The following is a 13894-nucleotide window of genomic DNA, read 5'->3' as shown; positions in this document are numbered from 1 at the left end:
GGGACGGAGCCCTGCTCACCCCCCCCGCCCCCCCCCCCCCCGCCGCCCCCGGGGGTCGCACTCCGGCACCCACGCGCCCGCTCTCCAGAGAACGCACTCTCTCCGCGGTTCCACTAGGTGGCGCCGCAAAACCGCCGGGGTTTGCTTCGGTTTTTTACACTTGGCGCACCCGGAATGAAACAGTCCAATAAAAATATAATGGAGCCACGTGGGTAATTTTACATGAAATGGGCGAAGTTAACTGTAATAATACGTTTTATTTACCTGGGCTGAGCAAGATCTGTCTTAAGGGAAAAGAGAAAGAATATCTTATTTAATCCAATAGAGCCCAAACTTACCACTTACACATGTGATCAATATAAGGAATTATTGGTGGGATACTTTCCTTTTTTTCTGTAAGTCCTCAAAGTCCAGTGTCTTTGTTACACTCACAGCACTTTTCAATTCACTCGCTAAACTTGTTATCAGATATGATTGATTGTACTTACATTTCATAAGATTTATAGTCCAAAAGGGACATTCATTTACCTAAGTTGTTCCAAACATACATAAAAGTTTTCAGTAACTGAACTGTCATTAAAACCTAAAAAAAAATTTTTTTTTATTAATGTTTATTCACTTTTGAGAGAGAGGCAGAGACAGAGCAGGAGCAGGGGAGGGGCAGAGAGAGAGGGAGACCCAGAATCCGAACCAGGCTCCAGGCTCCGAGCTGTCAGCACAGAGCCCGACGCGGGGCTCGAGCCCCCCGAACCGTGAGATCATGACCTGAGCCAAAGTCGATGCTTAACCGACTGAGCCCCCCAGGCACCCCCTGTCATTAAAATTTTTAAATCTGACCTAATTAAAGTCAGATTAAAGCACTCTGTGGTTGCCGAATGGGACTGGGGTTTCAAAACCCATGTTGCCAGCCCCCCGCCTGCAGGCAGCCCACCTGGGTTAACGGCCATAAGGTGACACTCGGCGTTCTGAGGGATGAGCAAGGACTCCAAGGCCGCGTGAGCTGGCGCACCAGGCCGACCCGGCCGCTCTCGGAGACCCACTCTGATGGGGAGCGGAGGACGCGACAAGTCCTCCAGCGAGGGCCCCAGGAGCCCAGAGCTCGACTCTTCTCTATTCACCGTGCTTCTGTGGAGACTCCATGCCCCCCACCCCAGGCCTCTGCCCCCAGGAGCCGGAACAGACAAGGACCCGGATTCTCTCCTGGAGCCTCCGGAAGGAGTTCCGTCCTGTGGACACCTGCAGCCCGGTGAGGCCGGGTTGGACTTCGGCCCTGGGACCGTGTGTCTTTTTCAGCCCTGGGCTCGCGGTGATTTGTCACAGCAGCAACAGGAGGCTCACGTGGCCTTTGAGGGAAGGAGCGTGGGTGCTGAGCGCGGGGAGGTTCCCGGGAGCGTGGAGGGTTTGAAGCAGGAAGAGATACAGTCCAAGTCTGTGTTTCTTAACTGTGAGCACCTGCTGGGAGGGTGGCCCCAGGACCCTTGCGGACGGCTCACGCGGCCCCTGCCCCTGGTGGCACAGCCTCCTTTGCTCTCCCTGCGGTGCGGCTGGGTCCCCATCTTACAGATGGGCAGGCTGAGGCCTGCCTGCGTACTGGCCCTCCCCGTGGGTGCTGGACGGCAGAGCAGCTCAGACGGGTGGATGTCACCCTGCAGGCATCCTCGGGTGCCACGTGTGCCTCTGTCAGCCGGCTTTCTCTTTCAGTATCAAACTTGGCCTCGAAGCCCCTTGCTCGGGGGCCCCCGTCAGGTTGCTGGGGTTGTCCACAGCTCCGCTCATCAGGTTCGCGTGCTGCGTCCAGGGCTGAGCTGTGCATAACTCCTCAGTGGAGCTCCTCAGGAGCGTTCGGGAGCCTTCCCCGGAACCGTGCGCCATGCGACACCCACGTGGGTGCGACAAGCACGTGGGCCAGCGGCAGGGAGACAGAGGCGGGGAGGCGGGTGTCCAGATCAGTGGTTCCTACAGAAGCGAACGACCTGTGCCGGGCGGCGAGCTCAGTCAGTGCTGGGCCTGCCCCTCCCGGAACCCGCAGCCTCTCTGGGCTGCTTGGCAGCTGTATTTTCTGTTCTAATGGTTCGACTCGTATTTAACCTGCTATCGGTATTTACCTGACTCTCAGGTGCGTTGAACACAAAGTTTGCCTAGGGAGGGCTGGGGCAGGGATGTGCCTCCTGGCCGTGTTTTAGTCACTTCAGGCTGTCACCGGGGGTTCCCGTGCTTTCTGGAAGGAGTCCGCTTAGAGTCTCCCCCTCTCACAAAGGACCGAGTTTCTCTTGAACAGACTGGCTTGGGTCCACGAGCGCAGTCTGGGACACAGCCTTCCCGGCTGCCCCAGAATCAGGAAATTGGTTCTAATAAAGGCTACCGGGTGGGGCTCCTGGCTGGCTCAGTCGGTGGAGCATGCCCCTTTTGATATCGAGGTCGTGAGTTCGAGCCCCACGCTGGGCGTTGAGCCTACTTAAATTAAAGAAAAAAAAAATTGTAAAGGTTGCCAGGAGTCAGTATTTCTCCTCGCAGGCTGGGACCAACCTGGGAAATTCCTCTGTCAGCCTCCCCAGGGCAGAAACTTCCCTTGCTTCCTGGCCTGGTAATTTTCCAGAGCTGCAACTTTCCTGTCAAGGGGCAGGAAGGACATGCGGCTGCTGACAACCCGGCCAGAAGTCGCAACTGCCCAGAGTGGGATCCGGGACGTGACTCAGCAGCATAAGGGAAGCCGGCAGAGCAGGGGCAGAGGCAGCTCGTGATGGGAGGCGGGGGCCGCCGGCTGTGGGGGCGGGGTGCCGTCCCAGGACGCATCCAGAGCCATGGCAGGTGGGGCGCTGGGAGGTCTGACTGTCCCCCCCGCCCCCTTCAGACCACGTGCATCTCTGGCCACACGTGAGCATCACTTCCCAGGTACAGAACATTCCAGAGGGCAGGCCCAGGTGGCCAAGGACTCAGGACCCTGGCCGCAGGCGGGAGAGAGGCCAGCAAGACGTGACTCCTTCCCAGCTCCCGCTGGCGGGAGAGTGCAAGGAAACGGGTATCAGATGCTGCCACCCTTCTCAGCCCCGAGGGCTCGGGACTCCCACCCACCGCGGGCAGGCGGCAGGGGCTCCGCGGCCGAGCTCTGCCCCCGTTCCCCCAGAATGAACCTTGAACCGGACCCAAACCACGCCGCACCAAGCGAGGGGCCCTCCTCCAGCTTCAGGCACAAGGCAGGAGGTCACCTCCGCCCGCCAGGGGCCCACGTGGAGAGCGACAGGATGTGGCAGTCTGCAGTTTGGACGGGAGACCTCAGGCCTCGTGTGCGGCTCCCCAGCTCCTCCTCCCCTGCCCTGGCTGCACGGCACCCGGAGGGGCTCCCGGGGCCGAAGCCCGGGCCCGGGGACCTGTTCGTGTGGGCCCGTGCCGACCGCCCCCCTCAGAAGCGGATGCTGCCCCTCCTACGCGCCCCTGAGCGAGCCTCGTCTTCTACAAAACTTCCCGGCAACTCTGCATTTGGATATTTTTAAGGGCAGTTCTTTATTATTATCCAAGTGTGTGACTATCACAAAAGGGAAACGCCGTCCACACCACACTCCTTCCGGTCTCTCCAGAAAGAGCAGACTGTGCTGCAGCCGGTGTCCCCAAGGGCATGGCGAGCCCCCCCCCCCGGCCCCCCCCCGCCCCCACCCCGCCCCCACCCCCGCCCCCCCCCCCCCGCCCCCCCCCCCGCCCCGCCTGCCGGGACAGGTCAGACTCTGGCCCCACAGCCCCTCGTCCCTGCGTCCCTCCCAGCCACCGAGAGTGACACAGCATTGCACGGGGCACACACGGGCCAGCAGTTTGGAGTCACCCACGTAGACGCCCCAGCTCTTACTTCCTCCCCAGAAACGAGGTCAAAGAACGCTTCATGCAAATCCCCACCTTACGAGCTCGGTTTTCGTCATGAACCATCCTCCCATTTCCAGGTCGCCGCCCGTGGTGCAGAACGGAAACACAGAGCGGGTGCGTTAGCCGCGCGCAGCAGGGTCCACGTGCGGAGCGCAGCCAGGCCACCGTCTGGGCCCAGCGAGGGACGGCGGGCCGGTCACTGTCTGGGCCCAGCGAGCATTCTCTGCTCCACCGGGCGCGACGGAATCCTGCGCTTCTGAGTCTCTGGTTTAGAGCTCCATGTGGCTTCATGTTGCCCTAAACGAAGACGGAACAGCACACAGTCCTGGGCGGGCCACCTTCCCGCCCACCCAGCCGCAGCGCCCAGGACGAAAGCTGCTGGAATGCACTTCCTCGTGGGGCTGGTCCTGCCGAGGGTGTGGTCGGGACGGGGAGCAGTGCCGAGGGAGGAGGACGGCCACCCTGCCGTCCCCAGGCATGCGTGCGGCCAAGGGCCACCCGGGCTCGAGACACGTGATCGTGAGGTGGATGTCAGGAGAGACTAGAAAGGCAGGTCCCTCCGCTCTCCGTGTCCCAGACACCTGTCCTTCCCAGTCTCCTCCCTGCAAACCCCACACAGAGGGCCCTGGCCCTGGTCTGAGATAAATACCACGTAAGCGTCACAGACAACATCCCATTTTTGCCCTCCTGCCTGACTGTTCTCAAAACCCAGAGCTGTATGCCCAGCTGCTGACCCACCATCACCACCATCACCGTTATCTCCACTCTCACCATCACCATCATCATTTTCCTAGTTTGCCTAGAAAGGGAGGGAGCCTCTCCCTACACGGGGGACCCAGGAGGCAGAGACACCCCCAGACAGTGTTTCTGTCACTACGAGTGAGACCTGGACACAAGGAAATTAACATCTCCCGGGCCATGTAGAGACATAGTTAACGAAGGTTGTAAGGAAAATACTTATTCACATTCTTGGGGTTTTTCCACCTCCCTGATCCAAGGGAACTGGCTGTGAGTTAAGCAGGCCTGGCAGCCCCAACCTCGCTCAGCCAACTGTGAAGCCTGCCATCTGGAACCCCACCCCGTGCAACCGCCCCACGTTGGCCCCTTTAAGCCCGAATACCCCACTGTATGGACACACACAGCTTGTTCGCCTGCTCCTCCGTTGACGGACACTCGGGTCGCTTCCACCTGTCGGCTGTCGCGAATAAGGCTGCTGTGAACGTGGGTGCGCACAGATCCCCCCGAGTCCCTGCTTTCGGGGGGATACGCCGAGAGGTGGGGTTGCCGGCTCGCACGGCAATTCCGTTCCGAATTTTCCGAGGAACCGCTGCGCCATTTTCCCCGGCAGCTACACCACGTCCCATCCTCACCAACGGTGCTTGGCCCGTGTGTTTTTCAGAAGCCCCCGGAAGGAGAGGAGCGGTGGGCGTGCTCCTGAGAGATGCCGCCACATGGCCTGAGAAACCACGTCTGGGCCAAGGCAGCCCAGAGGCAGCTCTGGCCCCTGCGGGCGCCAGGCTCCGCGTCACCTGCCGACATGGAGAGAGCGTCCCACGCGCGCCGAGCCGAGGCGTAAACCGGGAGTCCACCGTGGTGGGGGAGGGGCTTCCGGCCAGGGGCTGACTTCGGGCCCACGGGGAGCAGCGGGGAGAAGGGGGCCTGCCCGCCGAGAGCCGAGAGCCGGGCCCGGGGCGTCTGGTGGGCGGGCACCTGCGCCTCCGCCGTCTCCGCACGAAAGCTGTGGCTCCCGGCACATCAGCCGATCTCCTACCTGAAGGCGCGCTCTGTGCCAAGTGGGTTCGCTTGCCCACCTGGGGTGGCCCCTCTCCCGGGACTGGGGCCTCTACCCAACCAGAAGCTGCCGGGGCCCCCCCGTGGAGCGTGGGGTAGAGAGGGCACCTTCTCTGGGGGTCCTCGGCCTGGGGTCCGGGGAGGAGGGAGCACCCTCCTGAGGGTGCGGACGGGGACAGAGGGCGGCCCGTGTCGGAGTGGAGATGGCAGGACCGTGTTGGAGGCTGTGCTCACAGATGAGGAGGACAGCGCTAAGACACGAAGGTGGGGTGGGAGGGGCAGAGCCCAGGTGACCTGGGTGAGGAGCCAGGTGGAGGGAGGGAGAGGGGAGGGAGGAGGGAGAGAGGAGGGAGGACGAGGGAGGGAGGAGGGGGGGGGAGGGGGAGGGGGAGGGGTGGAGGAGACCCGAGGGAGGGGGAGGGAGAAGGGAGGGGGGAGGGTTCGAGGAGGGGGCCAGGAGGAGGGAGCCGGCCCCCCGCCCGCGTGGGTGGCGTCTTGCCCGAGGACCGTGGCTGGCCTGGCTCTGGACGGAGACGCGTGGGAGGTGACTGAGGTGGTAATTGCCCAGTGCGGGAGGCCACCCAGGGAGCTGGCGCCAAGGTGGAGGACGGAGCCCATCCTCAGGAGCACGGCGTCCTGGCCCCGGCCGTTCACCGAGTCCCCTTCCCCCGGCTGCTCCCAGGGGGCCACACCGGGGACATCTGGCCTCTGCGGTGTCTGGGCCCTCGTGGGTTTCTTAAGACAAGGGAACGTGAGCTCCACGGACCCAGCCGGGGGCGTCCAGGAGAAGTCACGCTGCCCCCCTCCCTCCGCCTGCGGCCCCAGTGCTGACAGTGGTCACCCTTCCCCACCTTCCGCTAAAACAGGTGCGCGCTGGAGGGACCCACAACGCACGGGCGTAGTGCGGACCCGCCTCCGGCGACACCAGCCTGGCTCCCGCGTGGTGGCTGCAGGGGGAGGTCCCCGGCATCTCTGGATGTGGGTTCCGTGCCTTCCAGGCCCCAGCAAGGAGGCTCTGCCGGGCTGTTCCCCGAAGGCCGTGGCGGGGACCCACCTTCCGTGCCGACGTCCCCCGGGCCACATGTCCACACAGGCACGTGGCCATCGGCAGGAGGACGGTGCCGACACCGGTCAGGGGACGTGTCCGCGTGGACGCGGTGTTGAGGAGAGGCTGCCTCTGGAGCTGTACCTCACCCACCATGTCGCTGGCCGAGGCCAAGAGAAAACAAGAAAAATAGGGAAGACCAGCCACTGTGCTCTCGTCCCGGGGCCGGGAGCAAACTTCTGTCCTCTAAACGTTCCCTGTGACACTGTTGCAACGTCGCTTTGGCAATAAATAAATTCCTGAGACAAAGGAGGAGGCAGAGAGATAGACACAAATGAGACAGAGACACAGGGACAGAGACAGAGAGACAGAGAGAGGCAGTGACAGAGACAGAGACGGAGAGACGCATAGATGGAGACAGAGGCAGAGACAGAAAGACAGAGACACGGAGAGAGACAGTGACACAGAGATGGAGAGATAGAGACAGAGACACAGAGAGACAGAGATGGAGACAGAGAGACAGAGATGGAGAGATGCAGAGACAGAGAGAGACAGAGATGGAGACAGAGACAGAGATGGAGACAGAGAGACAGAGATGGAGAGATGCAGAGACACAGAGATGGAGACAGAGAGAGATGGAGAGATGGAGAGACACAGAGATGGAGACAGAGAGACAGAGAGAGACAGAGACGCAGAGGCAGAGACAGAGAGAGACAGAGATGGAGACAGAGACACAGAGATGGAGACAGAGAGACAGAGAGAGACAGAGACGCAGAGACAGAGACAGAGAGAGACAGAGATGGAGACAGAGAGACAGAGATGGAGAGATGCAGAGACACAGAGATGGAGACAGAGAGACAGAGAGAGACAGAGACGCAGAGGCAGAGACGGAGCGCGAGTCATGGAGGGTGGGGAGAAGAAAGCCTGGCAGGGAGGAAGGGAGGCAAGACCCGGGTGGGATAAACGGGGCCGAACGGAGGATGTGGGACGTCCTGGCCGAGGGCTCTGGGGTCTCCGGGAGCCCTGGAGGTGGGGCCCTGGGGAGGGGCACGGACGTGACCGTGAACAAGGTGGGGACGAGGTGGCTGAACCGCCGAGGTGTGCAGGGGGCTGTCTGCACTGGAGCCCAGCGCGGCCCCTGGAATGACGGCAGGGAGGCTGGCGTTTTGCGAATACACATGATCCCTGGCAGGGACAGTGGCAAGCAGCGGTGACGGGAGACTGGAGAACCCGAACGGTCTGGACAGGTCCCTGGGCAAGACGAGGACACCGGGAGGGAGCCAGTCGAGGCCCAAGGAGGAGGCCCTGGGCCGTGCCTGTGGTCGGGGGTCAGCCGGAGAGACCCACACGGACCCCTCCCGGGGGGGGACACGGGGGAGGCCAGCCATGGGTCTTGGAAGGCAGAGCTCAGAGGACGCCGGCTGCGGGCACAGGTTTGGGGCCTGGGCCACGGCGAGCCTGCCTCACGAGTGAGGGGACAGAGGGAGCAGAGAAGGACGGCCGGCGTGTAAGGCCTTGGCGGGCAGGGGGGATGCGTTCCCGGGAGGGGGAAGTGAGGAGGGGGCGCTGAGGTGGTCTTAGGAGGCGGGGGCGGGGTCTGCACGGGAGGATGTGGGGCCGGGTTCGGAGGTGACCTCCGCGGGTCCCCCGGCCCAGCCAGGAGTCTGTGGGAGGGTTTTCGGGAAGCCTCAGGTGTAACTGCAGGGAGGGGTCCCGCAGGCCTGGAGGCAGGAGGGGGGAGGCACCACCAGGGGAGGGGCGGGGTGAGGGAGGCAGGGGGCCTCGGAGGGCCTTGCCGAGCCACCCACTTCCCGTGACGGGGCAAGCCATCTGGGATCCGGAAATTAAGCCAGCTCTCCAAATCCCCTCTGGGTCTCCGTGTTCCTGAGGTTGAGAGAACATTCAGGCCTCTGGGCGGGCGGGAGAATCGCATTTCAACCCGGGATGGGGAAGGTGCCCACCAGTCCTGCAGGATGCTGGCCGCAGGCCACCGAACCGTGGAGACTTTGGGAAAGATCTCACCGTTGAGCAGGCTCGGGTGTTGGGAGAACTCACCCGAGCTCACCCAGCCCCCCGGTCCCCCCTCCCGGGGCAGCGTGGGTCGGCAAGCTGTCGGGGTCCTGGTGGCCACCGGGGCTCCGGAGAAGGAAGCGGGGGGACCAGAGGGCTCGCTCCTGGCCTCCCCCCGGTGGTCCTTCCAGGGGCCTCTGCGGGCAGCTCTCTGCTCACAGCCGGGGAGCCTGGAGAGGGCCTGGTCCCTTGGCCCCCCAAGCCAGGCTCTGCAGGGACATACCCCCCTCGGGCGAAGTCCCAAAGTCTCAGTCCTCCCACGAGGGTCTCCCTGGGCCCCAGGACCCCCCTCAGGGCGGTCTCCCTGCCTGCAGTGACGGCTCCACCTGACTCGTGCCCGGCAGGCTCCAATCTCAGCGTCCTGTCTCCTTGCAAATCTCGGCCCCTCCTCTGTGACTACAGCCGTCTGTCCTTCCCGCACCAGGCCCACCCGACGCCAGTGCACGGTGCCCGAGGTCAGCTGCCTGCGGACAGCCTGGCTCTCCCGCTGCACCTGCCAGCTTTGCCCTCCCCAGCCGCTCCAGAGCCGTTTCACACCGGCCGGTAGGCCTCCCGACGTGGCCTCTCCCTCCTAGCAGCCCCCCAGCACTTACTGAGAACTGCCGTGCAGCTGGTCTCCACCTTGTTGCTGTCCCATCACTAAGCCAGAAGCCCCTGGAGGTCTGTTTCTCGGTTGGGAATTTGTCCCTTACTTCCAGGACAGGGGTTGGTGGGGGGGAGGTCTGGCAGCTGACTCCGGGGAAGGGGGCTCTCAGGCCCTGCAGCTTGTGTGCTGGGTAGGAGCCATGTCGTCCTGGATGGAGGTTGAGAAGGCCAAAACCACTGGGCTTGAAGGGGTCAGCGCAGGTAGCAGTTCTGGGACCATGATGAAGCCACGCCAAGCAGAGGGGACCCTGGGGCCGGCACTAGGCTGTGGATGTCCAGGATGCCTCCCACAGCTGGGGAAACTGAGGCAGCCCCCTTGCGATCATGTCTCATGAACATGTGTCCCCCCTTCCTCACACTATCAGTGCCTCACTGGCAGCCTGAGTGTCGATGCCGGATGGCCAGATTTCTGGAAGGTTCTGCAGGGAGCATGCAGCCTGGCAGGTACCAGGGTGAGGCCTACACCCATGAACAAAGACCTACAGAGCCTGGAGATCTGGCTTCCAGGAGTGCGGAGAGAGACATGGTCCTTGAGGACCTGGAGGGGGTGGGATAGAGGTGTCCACAGTCAGCGAGGAAGGAGACTTCCAGAAACAAGAACGCCGCAAGTGTAAGGCACGGAGACGGGACGACCCATGAGGTGTTTGTGGTGCAGGAGGGTCCTGGCTGGAGTGAGAGGGCAGGCGGCAGGTCGGCCTGGGCTGTGGGGTGTGAGCTGCGGCCCAGGGGGGCGGGAGACAGGACAAGGACACTGGACAAGGGAGGGCTGGGGCCGGAAGGGCACGGGGCAGACCACCCAGCCCCACGGAGAAGCAGAGGCCCCGGCCCCCTGCATCCTGTGTCGTCCCTTCCTGTGGCCGTAGGGGCAGAGATGCCCCGGGCAGTGCCTCGGTGGCGGGAAAGGTCCCGCCCACTCCATTTGCTGAGGTTTCCAACAAAATCAAACATGAAGAAATGCCCAAGCAGGCCTACAAATAATTGTTGATAATTTGAATGTTTGCTTTAAGTGTTTCCGACACAAAAACACCCTCGATGCAATACCGTCTTCCTAGTCGGGCCAATTAACAGGATTCACAAATGACGCGCGTTACCTGGGTGGGCACGACAGCGAGCGGGAAGGCTGGACTCCCCAAGGCCTCGTCGGGAGGCCCCGCGTGCGGATCGGTGAGGCTGAAATAACAACTCACCTACCATGAGGTCATTCTGGAATGTGAGGTCTCTGCCAAACAGACCTTCTGACCCCACCTCCACCCCAGTCCGACAGGGCAGGCCCTGGGCAGGCCTGGGCAGTTCCAGAAGCCCTCCCGCTGGCAGACATTTGCCTCTGCGGAAGCGAACGGAGAAGGACCGCACAAGTGGATCCCAATGAAAGTCAAGTGATCCTTCCAGGGAAGTGCCGGGCGGCCGAGGCCCTGGGTCTCGACAAGGGCTGGACCCCGCGGGTCGCGGGAGCCTGGCACCTGCCATTCGGCGGGTCCCGGAGTACCTGTGCCGTGGAGCTGCAGAGAGAGGGGCCTTCCCCCGTCTCTGCTGAGTCGGACTTTCCTGGGACTTTGGTGCCCTGGGTGTCCTCAAGTGACGTCCTCAGATCACACGGCCGTCTAGTCGGGCAGGAAAGCCTGGACTCCTTTCTCCAGCAGAAACTAAAGTGTCACAGCAGCTTCTCTGAGCAGTGACCTGTTCAGTTAGGAGCGGCTCCTAAAAAGAACACGACGCCCCATCTGCTGCCTGTGGAGCGTCAGGGGCACTTCTGGTTTGACCATTAACTTGTCTTGAGACGCGGGGAATGCTTCTCCCTCTCTCTTTGCTTCTGATCGTACGAGGAGATGTGAGATGTGCGTAAATCCAGCGGGCGAACACGGAGAGAGGGTGTGCCGGTCGGCAGGAGCTTACACACCTCGGTTTCCTGGGGTGCCTCCGGAGGTGACACCAGACGGTGGTGATCGACCGTAAAAATGTAACATGCCTGTTGTGAGTCTCCTAGAGAGGCTCTGACAGGCGGTGGCACGGCCTCCATGGGACCACAGGGGGGCCGGTGCAACTTGGGCACTTTTTTTCTTTTCCTTCTAATTACTTCCTCTCCAGACAAACCTCCCTGCCACCCCCCGCCCCACCCAGAATAGAACTGAGTTCAGAATGTTCCAGGGCACTTTATCAGGTTGGCTTATTCTCAAAGGCTGCTGTGCTCTGTGAGTGACCTCTCGAAGGCCTCGTCCCTGCTCTCCTAATCCGTCCCCCACACGCTGAAGGACAGGGGTGGCTTCTGGAGAGCAGGCCGCCGCCCAGTCCCACGGCACCAGTGGCCCGGAGCGTGGGCCAGCACTTTCGGCCCCGTGACACCTGCCCGGAGGCACCTGGCTGCCCCCTTGGGCAGGCCACATAGGGCGTGGTCTTGGGCACACAGGTGCTCCCAGGGGCCTCCCGAGGTACCAAGGCACCGGCTTAACATTGGAGAACCAAAGGCCCGAGTTTTGCATTAATGTGCCTGAAACGTTCCTTCCTGATTTACCTTTCAAATTGCACCTGTGGACGAGTCCTGGAGGAGGGTCCCCAGTGAGGAGACTGTCCAATGTGACCCTGGGTTTGGTGGGGCCCACGCGGAGGGCCAGGAGCCCAGGCTCCCCGGGGGGCCTCGGGGACAGTGTTTCCCTGGGGCGGGTGACGGAGACAGTGCCTGAACAAGCACGGGGACAACAGTGAGTCACAGCGGGAGCCGGCTTCTCTCCCCTTCCTTGTCCCACCTGCCGATCGTCCCACACGTCCCACACGTCCAGGAGACGGGCTCCCCTCGTCAGCGACAGCCCTTCTGGACACCTGTCTGACACCAGCCCTTTTTCAGGCAAGAGGGTCTGTGGCCGCAGCGCTCGGCAGACAGTAGCATCTGTCTAGAACGTAACCCCACTTTCCGTGTTCTCTTATCTGCGTCCGTGCTCCACGATAAAGATACGGATTCGCCTTTTTAAAAGGAAACTCACTCTTTCAGTGAAATACACGAGTCGTCCAAAGGAAGATCATGTGTATGTAACAGTTTCAAGGCGTAGAATCCAAAATGAACTTGGAAACAGTGAGTCCCATGCTGCTTCTGCCATCTGAGGTGCGTTCACGGCATCACTCTCACAGCATCGGCCAGCCCTGTTCACACACTCCCAGGATGGGGAGCTCACGATCTCCCAAAGGCATCTCCGGTCAGCTCCCAGCAGGCTCCGCACGGAGGCAGGCTCTGCAGACCAGCTCACCGTCCTTTCCTCGGGCGGGGATCTTGGCAGAGACCGTGCTCCCACTTTCTCCGAACAGCCTCCTCTTCCAGGCAGGCCAGCGAGGTTGCCTCACACTCTCAGAGAGACGGTCTCCGGCTGGGAGCACAGGTGCTGGGGTTTCCTCTTAAAGGGCAGTGCGGGCAGCGGAGGCTAATGCTCCCGGAGCAGCGAGACTTTGCCCCAGCTTGCAGGCGTGGGGACAAAGGCAAAACCGGGGACCCTGGGGGCGGCCCTCTGAAGGCAGAGCATTTCATAAATAACGAGCAAATGTGGACATGACCGTAAGGCCCAGCAACCACCCCCGCTCCGCTGCGGCTCTCCTCCCCTCCCCCTGCACACACAGGAAGAGGCCAGCCTCCCTCCCTCCGGGGTGGTTGCACCCACCTCCAACCACCCCGAGCTCTGGGTGCGCCCCCTCATCGGCCTAAGGTCATGCTTTGGTCATTTCTCCCTTACCCCAACCTACCTCAGGATTTAAACACACACCGTTGACTTTTGTAGATTTCTGTTAAAATACATTCATTCTGTGGCAACCAGAAAGCAAAAAGTCTTGTGGTCGTGATGTGCTGTTACTCTAGGAGTTTGGCAACCCCCAGGGCGCTTCCCTTTCATCCCGCTCAGGGTTTTCAGGGACCTTTGAGGAGCCGTTGTCATCCCCCCCGCCCACCCCCCCCCCGACGGAGGCTCGGAGAGATTAAGCCTCGTGTTCAAGGTCAGGCCGAGGAGAGCTGGGGCAGGGATTCAGACGGAACCTCCTTTCCACGGGGATGTGTCTGGTGCCCGTCACCCCCCCCCCAAGGGCTGCCATCTAAGGAAGGATCATTTTACCGAGAAGGCTGCAGGCAGGGAACGCTGGATTCGCCGGGCAAGGGTGCTGGCCTCACCATGCGCCGCCGGGGCGAGCCCCCCGAGCGGCACCCCCCCAACTCCCTCGGCCCCCGGCGGCCTTTCCGAAGGGTTGGGCGGGAAACTTCACTTCCTCCACCACCGCCCGGGTCCCACACGCGCGGGTTCAGGTCTGAGTCACGCCCGGCCCGGGGACTTCACCGCTGGGCTCCAGGTTTCCGACCCGCGGCGGCGGAGGCTGGGCTGTCGCGGTTGGGGAGGGGTCGGTGAGCGGCCGGGGGCGACGGAGACCCGGGGGCCGGAGAGGCACGCCCCGCCCCGCCGCTCCCCACCGCTGGGGGCGGGCCCGGGGCGCGGCGCGGCCATTGGCCCGGGTAGGTGGGGCCAG

At 62.4% G+C, this 13894-nt stretch overlaps 1 protein-coding gene across 1 annotated transcript; it reads right to left on the bottom strand.

The window, feature by feature from the left end:
- Window positions 1-5247: 5247 nt before the first annotated feature.
- LOC124503247 (SH3 domain-containing protein C23A1.17-like) lies at window positions 5248-13768 on the bottom strand. The gene is made up of 5 exons (XM_047068140.1): window positions 13489-13768; window positions 13127-13184; window positions 7564-12894; window positions 6495-6848; window positions 5248-5590 (listed from the first exon to the last, which is right to left on the bottom strand). The coding sequence occupies exons 3-5, from the start codon at window positions 8619-8621 to the stop codon at window positions 5248-5250; spliced, it is 1755 nt and encodes a 584-aa protein (XP_046924096.1). The 5' UTR covers window positions 8622-12894; window positions 13127-13184; window positions 13489-13768.
- Window positions 13769-13894: the final 126 nt, after the last annotated feature.

Source organism: Lynx rufus, unplaced genomic scaffold (genome assembly GCF_022079265.1).
Source record: "Lynx rufus isolate CCGP_SWC_20201006 ecotype Redwood Valley unplaced genomic scaffold, mLynRuf1.p SCAF_8, whole genome shotgun sequence".
NCBI classification, from domain to species: Eukaryota; Metazoa; Chordata; class Mammalia; order Carnivora; family Felidae; genus Lynx; species Lynx rufus.
The sequence above is the reverse complement of the archived record's forward strand: the minus strand, read 5'-3'. Positions and strand labels throughout refer to the sequence as shown.